The sequence below is a fragment of the Hemibagrus wyckioides genome, linkage group LG03 (assembly GCF_019097595.1).
Source record: "Hemibagrus wyckioides isolate EC202008001 linkage group LG03, SWU_Hwy_1.0, whole genome shotgun sequence".
In the NCBI taxonomy this organism is placed as follows: Eukaryota; Metazoa; Chordata; class Actinopteri; order Siluriformes; family Bagridae; genus Hemibagrus; species Hemibagrus wyckioides.
Window position 1 is genome coordinate 16,050,520 of NC_080712.1, and position 18,069 is coordinate 16,068,588.

Consider the following 18,069-nt stretch of genomic DNA (forward strand, 5'->3'; position numbering starts at 1 on the left):
ATGACGTAGCGCTGGTTTGATTCCGTTTCGCGGGAAACAGCAGCAGTGACTATTAGGTTTCTTCTACACTGGAGATATAAACTTTAACCGTGTAGAATATCGGGACCGAGCGATATTTATAAGTCTTACGGTGTCTATATGCTCCATTAAACACCAGTTCTAGGTGTAAATGTAATGGAAATGAGTGAATTAGCAGCTGCGGCTAGTTTAGCTATAGCAGTACAGTAATAGTGTTTAGCTTGCTAGCGTTCACACAGGAGTCTCATTCAGTGGCACAGACTCCGGCCATTCACTGGGGTCTGTCGGTCTGTCTGTCTGTCGGTCGGTCGGTCTGTCTGTCGGTCTGTCTGTCTGTCTGTTTGTTTGTTTGTTTGTTGTTTCACACCATGGCTGAAAGCTTGCTCAAAGAGTGTCCTTTATTGGTTGCGCTGGATAAAGAGAAAACTGTTTACGATGGTTTTATCACAGTACAGGTTAGTCAAGCTTTAAAAAGTAATAAAACTGATAAGTTCTATATCTATTAAAAGTAATAAGAAGTGTATCCAGTAGTAAAATACTGTGTGTTTTGACAGGAAAGAGACTTCCGGTTAAGAATAACGCTGCCTCCAGACCAGCAGCTGAAACAGGCAAAGTATAAAAATTGAATCTTATATATATCTATATTTTTATGTCCCCCTGATGTCCATCTAAATTGGTGCTTCGGGGCATTTGTAACCATCTCTTGGTATTATTTATGGATATCAAACATGAGAAGGAAAAATATAAAGTATTTCGTAGTCTTAGAATGACTTATTCTGTATTATGTTTGTGGACACGTGACCATCACAACCACACTGTAGTCGCTAAGTTGTATAGGATGTATGTTGTAGAATTTCCTTTCACTGGAACGTAAGAGGCCCAAACCTGTTCCAGCGTGGCGTGTCGAGTGGCTTGTACAAATCCTGACCTCAACCCTACTGAACACCTTTGGGATGAACTGTGCCCACTAGTGCCTGACCTCTCTAATACTCTCGTCACTGATTGAGCACACAGCCACACTCCAAAATCTAGTGGAAAGTCTTTCCAGAACAGTGAAAGTTATTATATGGCAAAAGAGGACTACATCTGGAAGAGGATGGTCAACAATCACATATGAGATGGTGATGGCCAGGCGTTTGCAAACCTGTGGCAATGAAGCAGATATGTTCTTCCCCCTAAAGCAGGTCTTGCTGAATAGTAGCAGCTTGTTAGCAGCAGACATACTTCATATGTGTGTTTCCAGCTGGGCGTCTTCCTGCACACTATTCCTTTTGTATCCTGGGGTCACGGAAAGTATTCTTGCAGTTTACTTGTTTGTAAGAAAGGGAAATTTGTCCAAGTTTGCACTTTTCTGAGGAGTGTTTAATGGTGAAAGGTCACACCACCTTAGACTGATCAGTTAGGGCTTTTCCATCAATAAGAGTAAATAATATAATTTTATCTATCACATGGAAGTGTGAGATGACCCTGATGCCCCAGGATTTACCTATGCAGCTGATGGTCAGCCTCAGCACACATGTATGCGTAATATCTCGTCCTCGCAGATATTGTTGTGCATCGTTATGTTGTGTAAACCAGTCAAGGATTTAAACATGCTATGACTGACTTCTTGTTTTCAAAAGGAAATGCATCAACATATACGATCAAATCAACTCTCAAGCCATTTTCAGTGTCTCTTTAAGCAGTAGCCTCAACAATATGATTTGATGAAATGAACCGTTGTTGCTGCTTTGCAGATTGCACTGCTGCTGGGAACTGAAACAGCTGCTGAAAGACCATCAGCACATCCTAAAACAGGTCTGTAGAATCACAAGGCGTAACACTATTATTAGATTTCCATCATTAGATTGGCCGGTGGTTTAATTACTTTCCCATAGTCAGTATTTTTTTTTTCTGCATCTTCCAAGCTCACTGATGAGCTACATTTTATTCTTAGGAAAACTTTGAATAAGTTCATTCATTAACACTGAGGAGTACACCCATTAATCATATGCCAGCATCAGAGTCTCTGTTGGATTAAAGCAATAATAATGATAGATACTGATTTTTATTCTGTTTACACAGAGGTTACAACATTCTTCGGATTTGGTCGGGTTTATTCTGGAGCTGAGGACCGTATTGGTAATTTATAGTCTGTACTTTATTATATCTTGATCTCTTTTCACTTTGTTACATATTCATATATCTCATGGTGAATGCATAAATGACTGAATATTCAATAATCATACTGTATTTGATCTTATTCTTAAGGTTTCTTTGTTCTCATCATTTTGATCAGGAAGTAGCATTGAAAAGGCAGTCAGGCTGGCAGTCCATCCCACCACCTCAGTACTATTCACAGCTCATCACAGAGATCGAGAGTTTAGGATGGGATAAGTATGACTTGCTCACACCTTATTGTTTTGGACCCTGTTTACATCTGGGTGTTTCATGCATCTTGTACGTTGGTAAGATTCTAACCCAGGGGTGTCGAACTCAATTTGTGTCTGGGCCACTTCGGCATTTTTTTTTTTGAGCCCTTACAGGGCCGTAAACTAAGGTCATTATGTGCACATCTATTCTCTAAGCTTCTTTACTGTAGCAGTAAAAAAAGGAAATCAGTCAGGCTCATCCTTTCTAAAGAACATACATGTCCTTGTCTCTTTTGTTTCGCATTTTTTTTGTAGGTTGTAACATTTTGCATTTTAACATTTGGAGCTCAATCTTTATAACAAATAACACCAGATGTGTTTCTGAAATGTTTTTAGACCAGCTTTTCAGTATGCAAGATCCCTGTAAGAAACATAAAACACAAGCCTATCCACCCAGCTGTGTTTGTTTTACAGTTTATCTCAGCTCTGCATGTCTTTAAACCTCACATTTCACACATTTATACAAATTGAACTTTATTTAAAATTAGAATATATAGTGATGGGTAGTGCCGGTGATGCAGCTGCCAGAGTTGCCACCTCAGCTCCAGTGTTCTCTGATTTTAGAATACAGTCTGTTTGGAGTTTTACTTGTTCTCGCTGTGTTTCTGTAGGTTTCCTTCAGGTTCCTTGTTTTTTACTCTCCTAAAACATCCGTTTGTCACATTTTTAAATGAACGTTATGAAAAAGCTGGTCCAGTGTCAACTCTCCACATTCTTCCTGACTCATGGACGTGGTTGTGACGTATGGCTAATGTACGCTTACACATGTCCACAGTGAATTCTAGGCAAAACTCCTAATGCTGGAGTGACAATGTTGGGTAGGAACTCTAGACAGATTCAGTTTGTTTTTATTTGCTCTATTTGGCTCACAGATGAGTTTGACATCTGTGTTTTAACCACACGCCTTTACAATTGTAGTCAAACGCAGACACGATAACAGTGTAATATGCAAATTAGCTCATTATGTTTGACCACCAACTTCTTGTGGGGTTTTTTTTTCTTTTCAGTAAAACATGATTTATGCATCAAAAACCACAAAGTTTCATGCTGTTTTTTGTTAGTTATGTGTGTTAGGATGCAAAGTATCAGGTAGTTTTGGTTGTTAAACAAGGCTTGGTGAAACAGCTGCATTCACACTTGTGGATAAAATGCATCACTGAACTCCTGAAGATTTCAGTATTTAAAACAGAAATTTATATATATATATATATATATAACAGGATAGAATATTGAAACACAAGATGCATGAAACAACTGCATGTAAACAGAACACTTAAAACACTTTTGTATTCCTTTTCTATCACTGAAATATCCTGATTGGGGCTATAGAACAGATCCATCCAGATGCCATTTAAGGTCTTTATTGACATGATGCAGCTGTGTACAGATGCGCCATTCAGTCATGTAGTTCTCCCTTACAGCGGGGGCCATTTGTAACTTGTGGACCATGTATCATGTTTTGATTCTTTCCATTAATGGCCAGAGATATAATTATGATATTAGGCCGTGCAAATTGGCCGATTTGGGAGCGCACTTTTAAGCTTAATGGGGAATTGTGGAAGTTATAAGAGAGAGAGATGAGACAAGGTGCACATTTCCATTTTTCACTGCTGAATTGTGGTCAGAAGTATTATACAGCAGCTCTATCTGTAAATGTACTGGAGATTAATTAAGATCCTTAATTTGTATTAGTGGTTATAGCCTCAAGTCTGACATGGTAGTGAACTCTGATTGGCTTAGGCAAGGGGGGTATGCTGCAGAACCTGGTCATTTTAATGAGTTTTAGTTGCCTTGAACAAGGCACACTTAGTGTTAATTGCTGTAAAGATGGGGTCACTTTTTTACTCTGGTCTTATCCTCCAAAATAGCTTAAAATGTCAGGCTTTAAGAAAAATGATAACTCAATCGATCTGTACTCAGCTAGATTTACTAGATTATGTGTTGCAGGGTATGTGTAATAAGGTGTGTTACTTTTCTCAGAAATGCTTTAATTATTTATTTTTATTAATTTATTTTTAATGGGAGGGGTGGGTTTAAGGTGAGGGTTTTGTGGGGGGGGTCCATCTGTATTTTTGGGGGGGGGTGGTTGTTGTTGTTGTTGTTAGGAACAGGCTTTGCACCAGGGCCTTGGTAGGAGGCTGTCACAGCTTGCACATACACACAAGAGAGAATCTGAGCCACTGCCTATAGTCTTTTAACACCCCACTAGGATAATGACACCTGAAAATGCATCCTATTGGAATTCTATATCAAGCTGGCACTTTGTATTTTAAAACACATGATCTCTGGTGGCATCTAAGAATGCAATGCCATTCACTATTTTTAGCAGCCTGTTCCAAAAATCCTTGCTTGTTGACAATATTACAGCTTATATTTTTATGTTATATTTCTTTCAGCCTAATGTTTTATACTGTTGCAGCTTCATCTATGGCCTGTTTGTATGCATACACACCAAATGTTCCCTCCAACGTTTATGAGCGCCACTGATTTTGTAGTTGCAAATGTAATGTTCTCATCAATCCTCCCAGCAAGACATCAAGCTGTCAAGCTGTTTCAATCATCTGAAGTGAATGCCAGCAAGCCCCGATACTTCGCTCAGTGATCTCGGGGAAATGCAGAACGGCATACTGGCTTGGAAAAGGGTTTTCTGTTTGGTGGAAATGAGCGAACCATATGTTTTGAGGCATCAGTTTATGTAACTGAATGTGATATTTATCCTATTGCTTGATGGAGTGTGAAGGAAGGTGCCTAAATGTGAAAGAAGACTATTCAGAAAATAAAGAAATTCTGATTACATAGTATTACAAGATGAGAGTGCTGATTAGCAGTATAGTTAATGAATAAGATCGTGATAAAGAACGGTGTGTGTGCCTGTGCTGTGATGAGGAAAATTACGTAGTTTGAGATGTTTTATATTCGAGTCTGTGTCAAGCTCGACTTTCACTAACCGAAACACTATGACGATATAAATTCTGTTGTGGAACTACTTTTATCTGAAACTCTGTCCTGCATGTGGTGCCAAAGAAAAAGGAAAAAAAAGGTTGTTATAGTATCATGTATGTGGAAGTTGTATAGTCACTGCAGATGTACTGGAGGGATGAACACCATGCTTCTGAAAGATTTCCATGTTTGGTGTTTGATGATGATAGTGAGTTTTGTCTTGTTTATCACTCCATAATCTCCTATAGGTGCTCAATTCGGTTAGGACTTGGTGACTGTGAAGGCCTTAGCATACAGGTTGCACCATTTTCATTTTTGTCAATCAGTCAATGAGACCTCTTGCCCTGTGGAGTCATTCTGGAAATGACCATTCCCATCCGGATAGAAATGTTTTACTAATAGAATAACTGTGATCTGACATGAAGTTCATCATGATTTTTATATAGGAAATGTAATGGAGCACTTTTCAGACTTTATTCTGCTATGCTGTCTAGTCTCCAGAGGAGCAGTGGCAAATGTTTCAGCATACTTGGAAAAACCTTCCCAGCCAATATGCACATAAAACGGCACAAAATGTACCGATGCAGGAAAGGGCTGTCGCCAAATATCGGCTTTGTTTAAATTAGCACTGTTTACTGCTCTTTTGAAGCTGTAATTGTAAATAGCTGCATTATTTCCTGAAGGAAACTTGGTTTTATAGCATTTCTTTACACTTTACATAAATTGAATTTATTAATTATTTGATTTTAAGATGAATTAGGGATGATGATTGTGTTCCCATTCACACTTACTGTTGTTGTCTCATATCACAGGCTGATCTTCATCGACACTGACTTCCACACGCTTAAGCTGAAGGCAGAGGACTCGTCTCATCGTCAGCACATCTTTACTGTCAAGCTTAAATCAAAGGTGAGGCAGCCGAGCAAGCTTATCTTTCACAACCTGGATCACATGCATTTCTTCTTTAACTATAGTTCCTAAATCTTGGTTTAACTGACTGATCATTAAAACTTTGACATCTGAGCTGCATCTGACTGGTGCAATAAACACTAGATGGCGAATTAGAGTACTATAATATAGTTTTTGTTGTTGTTTGTGTTACATTGGATTACGTTTATGTGTTGTCCTGTGAGTGCAAGACTCAAAATTTTGTTGAGAATCAGCCCTAGCGGAGAGAGGAGAAGGTGAGATGTGCAGAGGGAGAGATAAGGCCATAAATGATCTCTATAAAATGATTACAGGGGCCACAGCAGAAGCAGAAAATTGAGCTGTGCGAGAGGTACAGTGACGACAAAACAGTGTTTCAGTGAGAGAAGCCGTATATATGGCCAAGGCAACTCCGGATTTGGAGCAATAGTGGGTCAGAAATGCCAGCGGCGGGTCGCTGGCTCTGTGCAGGGTCCTGATGAGATTCAGCAGGGCGTGAGGAACGCTCCATGCCCACCTGCCTGCTGAGGGTTAAAAATAGCAGCGATGCCCCTGCCACACATATGCTCACCCTCCCATGGGAAGGTGTCTCTCTGTCAGGACCTTCGGAAGTTGCAGTCATGCTTTTGACATGGATATAGTTAGATCACCTCAAGTTTAACTGTAATGCTGAGGGAGTTGCATGAAAGTGCTTGCGTTTTCCAACACATTCAGCAAAGTGGTTGAATGACAGTTTTTTTGTTTCTTGAGTGTGTAAAAAATATTTTAAGTGCATACAGAATTTCTTATGTAGGCTGCCTCTCTTCTGTGTGACTGTAAGAAAATTTCAATGCCAAATATGTAGTATTTCAGAATGTTTCTGCTTTATAGGATCTTCCATATAGGAACTCTGTTTATATTAGAAGCAGCATTGTGACTAGTGTCCTGAGTGACACTACAGAAAAAATGTACGGGAGTGGTAGTTTTACAAACAACTCAAAGAAAGCCATTAATAAAGGAGTGTATTGAGTATGAGAGGTTGCTCAGACATCATGCTGTAATGTGCTCCATGACATTACATTACAGCATTCATTCATTCATTCATATGCATTTCTTTTCTTTTATCATAAGTAAATAGGATTTAATAAGTGTTAGGTGTTTGTTTTTGTGAATCACAACCTGACATTATCAGATTTATTGTATTATGAAGTTTATTTAATTATTATCCCATTTTTCAGGCCACTTGAATTGAATAACTTCAGTAACACAAACAAGTCGGACTATACGTAATATATACTATAGTTCTAATAAATAGACAAACATTATTGTACATATTTAAATAATGGATAGTGTAGTGTATTATTTAAATAGAGGAATGCGTTGAGGAATTTTGAGAACCATGGAAACAGAACAAAATAAGTTAATTATAAAATAATGCAGGTAGGTGTAAACAAACATAATAACAGTAGGAGAAGGTGCAGTATTGATCTTACTTTTTTTGGGTGGTTTTTAAAAAAAAAAAAACACACACTCCTGCATGCACTTACAATTCCGTGACTGTCAGTAATATAAAATAAGAATGTTGGAGTAATGTTGTTTTTCTATGTTCTGGTCATCTCAGTACCCAGCAGAAGCTCCAGAATGTTCTGCACACCTGCCTGTCCCTCTGGTCATTACATGGAGCCCACAGGTACGATGTTTTGGTCACACACAGGATACTTGAAATGCTTTGGTTTTTCCATTTGATGTTTGAGACGCTGGCACTGCAGCTTGTCCACACCCCTCTGAATTCTGCAAAGATTTTTTAATTGGCCTCTTTTTACTCAACAATGCAAGCACAATGGTGCTAATTACTTCAAGGTTGGCAGTTGAAGACATGTTTTTGTTGATGATGAAAGGTGTTTTTGTACAGCAGTGTTGCTTTTTTCCTAGAGTTTACAGCTCTCAGAGGCTTCAGGTTTGCCAGATGAACCGAGAGGACAGTGATGAGACAGTGTGATAAAGGGAAAAACACTAAGACACAACTACCTTTAAAAAGTCTTTAAAAGTAGAGAAGTTTGCAACCGCATGCATAAAACTAAGGAAGAATTAGATCAGTCGTATTTCATAATCAGACCGCATATGAGCGTACTCTACGGTAGTGTAGCGTAAAGTAGTATTGAAGGTGAGCAGGTTTTTCTAGCTGTATTGTTCTGTTCAATGTGTAGCATGGCAGTAGTACACGGCTCTCTGACGGTGAAGGCCAGCTCAGCACCTTCTGCTTCCTGCTGTCCTGCTGGGATGCTGATGTCTTGATGTATCTTCTCTGTTCTGAGAAAGATCTGCCCCCTACCTTTCCAGCTGATTTAAATGAATAATTATACCACATGTCATTCCTAGGCCATAATGCATGCTTGTGTATGATAGATATTCAGACCTGATAAGAGGCTTTTGCTCTTCTGGGCTCGCTGTATGACGGCACATGCAGCAGTGCAGGTGTGGCTCTGCAGGAACACAGCTCAGTCAGTCACCCAGCCAGCGTCCTGCGGACTCGTTCATCAAACTCATCAAGCCTGAGTGCACACGAAATGTGCCATAATTGTGCATATGGTAATAAAGCCTAATATTAAAAGTGAAGCTTGCGCTTTTGCTTCAGATCTGAGGCCACGAATACACACTTTCTTTCCTCTAGAACGGATTAATCTAGCACACCCTTGGGTTAATAACATAACTGTATGTCAAATATTAAAGGGTATGGTTAGGTAAAACTTGTGTTTATCTCTAGTGGTTTTAATTCTAAGTGCTTACACCCAGTACATGAGTTAAATGATGCACTGAGCTACAACTAATAAGGAAGGAAAATATACCCAAGCTGTGACACATAAAAGAACTTAATTGGCCACTACTAAGAACATGGAGATTGACAAGATTACATAATTACTGTGTGGATTTGCTTCTATCCATAAAGCTTAATCATCAAACACTGTACTGACGGCTTTTTTAAAAACATACCATTAGGATCGCTATGGCATAGTTTAAAATTTTTTATTTTGCATCATGGCTCATCAGCTACTTGCCACTTTCTTTCATTCACATTTGTCTTTCTATATGAATTTGTTTCTTTCACTGCTCACATGCCTTTGCCAGTAATGATAAACAGTTAAAGCAGGTGAGTGCAACTCGGTGGAATTCAGGACCCATTTACTTTTGAAGCTGTTTCCTAACTTTATATTTTAATTCAAATTGGAATACTACTGAAAATTATTTGTTTTAACTTTAGGCCATGGCTCTTTACGTTGAAATCGTTTCACTCACGAGCGAGGGGAAATGGAGGCATGTCTCGGTGCTCAGTGCTCGCAGAACTGAAGAGCTCTCGCATCCAATATCTTCTCTGCATGCTAACTTCACTGTTCCATGCTCCTTTGTTTACAGTTCACAGCACCTTGCACTCATTTTTAATGACCACACTCACGCCCACTGTTCTGCACATCTCGTGGGAAAGCTGCCAAATGACAATTATTTATAACATGCAGATATGTTTTGATTTAATGGAGCAATTTACAAAAGGTGAGCTCAATTTTTTAAATTTTATTTATTTATTTTTTTACTAGTAAAGTTTTGAATAACCTTGACTTGGTGTCAATGCTATTTATTTTACACGTTGATGAAAAGTTAATTTAGAAAACAAATTTCGTTGTCATCATTATCATCATTACCGCGTGATGAGCACAGTGTGTCAGTGGATGAAAACAATTAAACCCATGTTTCTTGGAAGCTTGCCCGAATGCTAGAAATTGTTCACTGTCATTCTAAGTCAAAGTCTGGAGCATTAGAACCTTTCCTTTCTGAATTAAATGCTGTCCATTTGTAGCTACCTAGGGCTGAAGTATGAACAAGTTGATAAGTCTCAGTACTACTTTTTTTGCGGTACTATGACATCAGTGTTTTCCATCAGACATTATGATGTGTGTTATTCACATAGCACACGAGTTTGCAGAGTAGAGCTACAGAGCATAGATCAGACAATTTGGCCATCCTAAATACACAAACCTCTGGATGAATAATGGTGACCTTTCCAAAACCTGTTCAAGCCAATTAAAAGAAGACATGTTTTTGCCAGAACCCCTGTTCTGTTACTCTGCTCAATTCCAGTCTGTGACGAGGCCAGGCGGAAAAGACCGAAAACATCATAACACTAAAAAGATCAACTCAGCCTTCAAGATTTTTAGTGTAGCCCTGCTTTTGAACTATACACAATTCTCCATCATTAACTTGCTTGAGAAAACTCATTAAGGGTTTTAAGAAACATCACTACGTGGTTCCCGGCTCGTATTTATTTATTCACCTCATACTCATTCTAATTTTTCTTAGCCATTTTATGAATATGCATTGTTGACCATTATGAAGAGAGAGTTAATTAGAATAGTTAACAATGTGGAGAACAGGCTCACTCTATGAAGCATGGATCTTTGTGCCACTCTGCATTTTACGCTTATTTCCAGTCAGAATTCAATTACAAAGGCATTTCGTTTGGACCATATATTGATATAAAAGCGTAACTATAATCGCACAACTGGCATTAATTGGAAGGTAATTGCAGAGTTTTTGCACCTGTGCAATGTTAAATTGTGTGCACTCTGCTGGCACAGTGACCCATCATTTCTGGTTCATTTTCTCTCCGTGTCAGGATGCTTTTCTTTTCTTAGGTGGCTCGCTCACATTAATGCATTCCACCCTATGCTGTCTTCTTCACCTGAACTCACACCACAACTTATTCCTTTCTGTCAGACTGCACAAACTCTGTATTCTTCTCTCCTCCTATATATATCCCTATCTATATCTCATTCTCTCATCATATGTGTATGGAGGTGGAGTGTTTTAATCTGTCTTGCTCAACATGAAGTCACTGAGCTATCAATTTGTTTTGTTGTGGCCAATTACAGGCTTGTGGGGGTTGTGTGCATGTTCTGTCCCTTCAATTTAGCATGTATAGAAATGTATGAGGGAATCAAGCACATAATCAACAGCAGCTCAAATACTCAAATTATGTAACAAAAGAAAAGGAGATGCACGAAATTACATCCCTAAATATGGCTGTACTTCTCCCTAAAATCTTTCTAAATTGGCTGCTTTATGTGGTCAGAGGTATTACAATGGAGCAAAATGAGGCTACTGATGACGAGGGTGATTTAACATTTACCCTTGTGCCTAGGCTTATACTTAAGTCACAATGCTTTTGTGCAGGGTGGTTATATGGTTTTTGTTCATAATAGCTCTGGTACATATTGCCTTGTGAAATTTATGCCTTAAACATTATACCTGCTAGCCTGACATGATGTCGAAATCCAGGTATAACTTGGGTTTAACTCAGTGCACACTGTCATGTGTTCATTCATTCATTCATTCATTTATCTGTTAATCATTGTATTATGGTCAGTGTCTCAGGATTATAACATGTGCTTATAGCTTTTAGCAAATTCATGAAAAATATGCACAAAATCCATAAACATGCACAAGTGGTAATTATATGTGGGATTAGTAAATATCATTGAAGAGTAACAGATCAACATCTACAGCCTCAGAAGGCTGAACTCCTACCACCAAATACAGACACCACAAATGACCAGCATTAGTACTTTGTTACAAAGCAATTGTTTGCAATTACAGCTTGAAGACATCAATGAGAGAAAGAAAGTTATCAGGTCTTTACAGCATTGTGATTTTGCAGCATTGTGGTTCAATTTCTGGCCAATTCCACTGGGCAAATCATCTTCAATTTCCCAAGGTTACAGGGGTCTCTGATGGACTCGCAATTTCAAAATCCTCCATAAATAAAGTCAGCACTTTAGTCAACAACATTTTTAGAGTTCTTGTGGCTATATGATTTGAGTTGTCTTGTTGAAAAGTCCATCTTCTCCCGAAGATTCAGTTTTTTGACCAATGAGATTAAAATTTCCTCTATGTTATGTTATGATAGCTTCTGTAACATGTAATGCCTCATGGATGAAGCCCTGCACCACGCAGGAGTTTTGTGTGAGGTGTAGGAACAGATAAGACTGCATTGCACTTCACTGCTTATTGTTCTCTCTCTAACTGTACTTCCTGCTGTTTTCAGGTTATCCTGCAACTTCTTTAAAGTGACTTTTTACTGGATACTTATTACCCCTTTCATTGACTTAGCTTTTAAACACATCTTTGTTTATGCTCATGAATACATACTTTATTGTTTTTTTACCTATGAATACAAAGTTACAAGATGTGTGTAAGCCAGAAGTGGATATATGCACTGGAAGCATGTTGAATAACAAAGACAATTTTATTATTGAGTCATGATTGGCAGGAGATTGAGTAACATCCACTGCTGGATAGGAACAGTAAGTGAAGTGGCATCTGCATTCAGGAATGTTTTTTATTATGAAAATTGAACATTTCTGGCATTTGGCAGACCCCCTTATCCAGAGCGACTTAAAATTTATCTCTTTTTATACAACTGAGTTAAGGGCCTTGCTCAGGGGCCCAGCAGTGGCAGCTTGGTAGATTTGGGATTTGAACTCGCAACCTTTCGATCAGTAGCCCAACACCTTAAACACTAAGCTACCACATCTGAACAGCTACCTAGAACAGCATGTACTACAAAAACAAGCTCACCTCATCATTGCTATATGAACACTGCTCAGTGTAGCTGTGCAAATAGAGATTTGGTCCTATGAAAAGAGAGAGAGAGAGTGGATCTGTGGTGTACAATGAGAGAACAGTGCAGTTTATCTAAGTACTTTGTGTACTACTACAAAGACTTTCCTCTTAAAGTGTTGAAGTGTGGCCTATTACAAAAGATAAACCAGTCGTCTTGTTTTTCTTGCAAAGAGGATCTGGTGTCCAGACCAAAGCTTTCTGTGGGTTGAGATTAAAGACCGTGCACTGGAATTATGATTCTTAGAGCAGATCGCCACGCTCAACCTGCGTTTACTCACACTGACAGCACAGAGTGAAGCACGGCCAACCACCATCAGCTATCAATCAGCAGCTATGATTTATGAGCTGCCGTCCTTAAACTGTAACTTCTGCCTCACAGCTGAGCTAGCTCCACAGGAACGAGAGCCCCTAGTGTGTTTGTGTATGTTAGAATGCAGAAAACTGTAATGTAGAACCTTAAATGAGCTGTCTGGGGTGTGCAGTGATTAAACACTATTGCTCAGTTTCACTTGTTTGCTATTGCATGGGATGTGTTCTTCCTTTCCCAGTCAGTATTTTTATTAGTGGGTTTCTCATTTTGTTCTCTCGTCAGTAGGTGATGGGTTGATGGAAAGCCAGAGTGACTTCAGACTTGTCTTTTGTTTTATTCTTCTAAACACGATAGCTGTTCTTGGCTGAAGTGTTCTTTGAAAGCTCTTTCCCAGAGCCAGACATTTTGGGTTGTATTTATGATGGAAATTTTAGTTCTGTGGATGTACTAGCTAAAAGACAAATGCATGGGTCCTCTTTATAATTCAGCAGCTTGCTAGAGAACCTACCAGAAACTATAACCACCCTGAAAATATTAGCTAGCTATTAAAGTGGCAAGACAGTTGAACAGCCTACAGTGTAGTTAGCAACACTATATGGCCACAAGTATGTGGATGCCTGACCATCGCATCCATATGTTCCTCCCCAAACCGTTGACCGAAACATTTTTAAAATACACAGCTGTATCGAATGTCTTTGTTTCCTGTAGCATTACAATTTGAGTTGAGCTACGAATTTCACAGCTAGGATAATATGGTCTGCTATTTTTTTCATAGAAGACAAGTAAACAACTATAAAACTGAAGTTGTTAACAAAATACAACACTGCAGCGCTCTAAAATGCTTGGAAATTCACTTCACATTTTAGGAAACAGAAGAAGGGTAGGGTTTTTTTTTTTCCCCCCCTTCCTGGCATTGAGATCAGTATTCTCACTTATGATCCTTTTGGAAGTTACAAAATTTCCATGTAATAATTTGTACATTAACAGAGAGTGGAAAGGACTTTTTTTTTTTTTTGAATGACAGCTTGTCCACATTTGAACGTTTGCCCTCCTGGCACACGCTGCAAAAACCTAAATCCTAAGCAAAAATGGTACAGCGCAAATAACAAAGGATTAATTGTATTTATCCAGCGAACATACTGAAGGCAAGCAGAGAATCATGTTTTAACCTGTAACTACAGACAGATGGACAGACTGATCCTCCACCTCCACTCTCTCCCACTCTGTTGGCATCTGTGTAAGGGAAAAGCGTTTCCTTGTTCAGTTATGTAAGATTTTATTTCCTTTGTGCTTCTTCTTGGGTGATCTACAGAAACAATATCTAAAACACGATTGTGTCTGTTTATTCATTTATTGTAAATGATGCCGAGCTTCAGCCAAGTGGATTTTTGTGCTGAGAATGCTTTTCCAACACAATTTATGAGTTTCAGATTCCATATATGACACTGTGAGGCTTTAACAACTTTAACTCTGCACTTGTGTATACCCAATAAATTGAGGTTTGAGCTGTAGCCGTGTCGTGTACGGCCAGGAGAGTCTCTCATTCTGATCCAGTTTTCAGTGTGTGGCTGTTTTTGTGATGGCTGTAATAATGCATGCAAGCATGATTGTCAATTTAACATATGGAGCAGTGTATTTGATTACACAATAAACATAAATATCCCATCCTCTGTTCCACACAGAGCAATTTAGCCCACATGCATAGCCAGTTCCTGCTGATTGTGGAGGCTTTGGCTGAATTCTGGGCAGTGATGGATGAGATTGATGAGCACACCTGGGTGCTGGAACCTGAAAAACCCAGCAGAGCAGACACGATGAGAAGGATCGCTATTGGTAATCTCCTGCCATCCTCATTGTCTGGGGTTTAATAAAGCTATACCTTATTACAGCAACTGACCTCGGTCTCGTTGTGCCTAGGAAACAACGTCTCCATAAAGGTTGAGATCGACCCCAGGCACCCGAAGATGTTGCCAGAATGCTGCCTGCTTGGAGCCGAGCACGGTGGGTATTTTTAATATCTGCAAATCTGCCCAGCTTAGATTTGCTAGTACAGTTAAAATGACCTGTTTGTTGGTGAATGGCATTTCCCATATGAACAGTCCATATCCATCAATTTCATTTATCACCTTGGTTTTCCAATTACCTCTTTACGTAAGTATACATCACATGAAGGTTTTATTACATTTAACACAGGATCGCTACAACATGATTGGCTGACAAGCTACAATATGTAATGTCCTTCTAGATTTAGAGAGAGATTTTGCTAGAATGGAGGTCAGTTTGCACTATTTAAGCCTCTGTGATTGTTTCTTTAAATCCAAGGTCACGCTTGGCTGACAGTGGCACACAGAACATATTGTTGGTTGCCTAGCAATGTTATTCATTGATATTAAATCCACACTTCGATAGTCAAGACAGTGGCAGACGCGGACCCTCCGAGCGAGGGGTCAGACAGAAATATTGCTTTTTGCATTTACAAATGACAAACAGAGCGAGCGACTCACATTCCTCCCAGATTGATCTCTCAGGGTGGAGCAGCCATGATGAGCACGTTTTATGTGAATTATTTGAATATTTCCCTCCCTGTCAGAATGTTTGTCACAGTAGGAAGTGCCCGGCTCTACTGTGGCATTTCTAAGAGAAAGGAGAGATTAGTGGTAAGAAATGGCACGGCTGTGCATTGTCTGTCAGCGCGCTACAATCAGGGTGACGGGCATTGAATGAAAGATGAGGTGCAGTTAATTGAAACTGCTCTGGTGTACTACAAAGCGAGCCCTTTCATATAGAACATTCCCTCAGGCTTGTTTTGCTACTTAGTTTGAGTGGGACATTTTTATTTATTTTTTTTTTCGGTTCAAGCTCATTTCTTTACAATATACAAGTATTTAGTATTAATTTAAAGCGACTATAGCTATTTGGTGCAAGTCATTGTTGTTATTTTTGCAGTGGTAACCCCTCTGAGGAGCAAGCTGAACGCTAACATGCATTTATGGTAAGGAGACAGTAATTAATTGCTTCTTTGTCATGATCTCCTCAGACATTACACTACCACAGCCGTGTTTTCATGCTCTATGAGTGAATATAGGTCTCCCATTCTCTCAGGAACCCCGACTGCAGCGTCCTGCAGAACATGAAGGATATTATGGAGATAGAATTCCCGTCACCTGCCACCCACGAAAAATCTGTACGTTGCATTTTCATGTCACACCACCACTTATAATTAGTCGCACATCTCAGTAGCATTTTGGGTTTGCAAGATTTTTTTTTTTTTTAATCTGTAGAGGTGGATCCAGAATTCCTTTAATTGGGTTGTTTACAGATAAGATCATTACAATAACAAAGGTGGCAGAATCCTCAGCACTATCAAGAGCTGTTTAATCATAGATTCACAAATTATCCCCCCCCCCACCTCAGCGTGTGTGACTGCTGGTGGGTTGAAAGGGCGCTGTGTTTATTCACAGTCTGCACCACTGATTAATGCTTGGCCATCATTAACATTCGAAAGAGTGAAAAGTTTACTTGACCAGATGTTTAAATTTTACCTGCCATTCTTTTAATGGATTGCTTGCAGGGGGAAAAAAAAAAAAAAAAACTCTAATTATCGGAAAAGCAGTACGCAAACACAGAGAGTGGAGTGAAGAGGAGTGGAGGAGAACAGAAAAATGGGGGAATAAGGGGAAAGATGTATGAAGGCTCTCCAGACTCAGTTTGGCATCTTGCAAAAGAGGAGGATTCTGTGAAGTGGAGGTCAAGTATACACAGGGTTGATAAGCCCACCTGAGTCTTCTCACCCTAGTGGAAACAAATATGAACCTCCATGCATTACAGCCTCTCAGCCAGCAGGGATAGAAGGATGAAGGGGGAGGGGGGATAAGTAGATGCAGATTCGAGATGGGAGGTGGCGTTCTTTTGATCATGCCCAAACCAGATATGAGCAAGAAACAACGATTTTTTTTTTTTATTATTATTTTTTTTTAGATGCTGTTCTATTCAGTGGTGTAGCTGGTTTTCTCAACATGGCCTTAAATCATCTAAACAATATACTTGTGTTTTTATGTTCAGAGTTTTAGCGTGGAGTGCGGCATCTGCTATTCATATCGACTGGACTCTGCCATTCCAGATCAGGTGTGCAACGATCCACGCTGCGGGCAGCCTTTTCATCAGGCCTGTCTCTATGAGGTGAATACACTATGATTGATCACTCATACACCCTTTTAACCTATCATTACTCATCACATACCATTACTAATGAGCGTGAATGATTAGGACGTGGTTGTTTCTATCTCACATTATCGACCGAATTCACATTATTTTCAACGCAGTGGCTGAGAGGTTTGCCCACCAGTCGGCAAAGCTTCAACATTGTGTTTGGAGAATGCCCTTACTGCAGCAAGGTATTGATGGCATATTGTTTTAAGCAAAAATTAGTTATTTAACCCTTGTGTTAGCTTTGGGTCAGAATTCAGAATGGCTGTTTAAAATGTTTACTTCAAGAGGAACCATACTAAAATAATCCACCCCCACCTTAAAACTGGTGCTTGCCTCATTTTTACTTTACATAGGTATTGTTTTGTTTTTTTCTTTTTAAATGCTGCATCATTATATTCAGGATTTATTTTACCCCAAGAATAAAACTGAGTGCAAAAAGTGATAAATGTATAAATAAAACAAATGGCTGAAATACACAGAGAAACACTGTGCTGCATTTTCTCCATCACTTTTTTTCACTCTCCTGCTGACCCGTGAAGATAACACAAGGGTTAAAATGAAATCACCACTTATTTTAGGATAACATGCTTTATTTATTTCAGT

The 18,069-nt window shown here is 39.2% G+C and overlaps 1 protein-coding gene across 1 annotated transcript in view; it reads left to right on the forward strand.

Moving 5' to 3' along the window:
* The window catches only part of fancl (FA complementation group L), a 19,092-nt gene continuing 1,023 nt past the window's right edge, over positions 1-18,069 (forward strand). Inside the window, exons 1-13 of the mRNA XM_058385877.1 lie at positions 1-473; positions 573-631; positions 1,755-1,815; positions 2,083-2,139; positions 2,297-2,394; positions 6,182-6,278; positions 7,897-7,965; positions 14,940-15,090; positions 15,175-15,258; positions 16,204-16,249; positions 16,360-16,441; positions 17,320-17,436; positions 17,580-17,651. Of these exons, the coding sequence (XP_058241860.1) occupies positions 387-473; positions 573-631; positions 1,755-1,815; positions 2,083-2,139; positions 2,297-2,394; positions 6,182-6,278; positions 7,897-7,965; positions 14,940-15,090; positions 15,175-15,258; positions 16,204-16,249; positions 16,360-16,441; positions 17,320-17,436; positions 17,580-17,651 (1,080 nt within the window). The 5' untranslated portion in view covers positions 1-386. The remainder of the gene's footprint in view (positions 474-572; positions 632-1,754; positions 1,816-2,082; positions 2,140-2,296; positions 2,395-6,181; positions 6,279-7,896; positions 7,966-14,939; positions 15,091-15,174; positions 15,259-16,203; positions 16,250-16,359; positions 16,442-17,319; positions 17,437-17,579; positions 17,652-18,069) is intronic.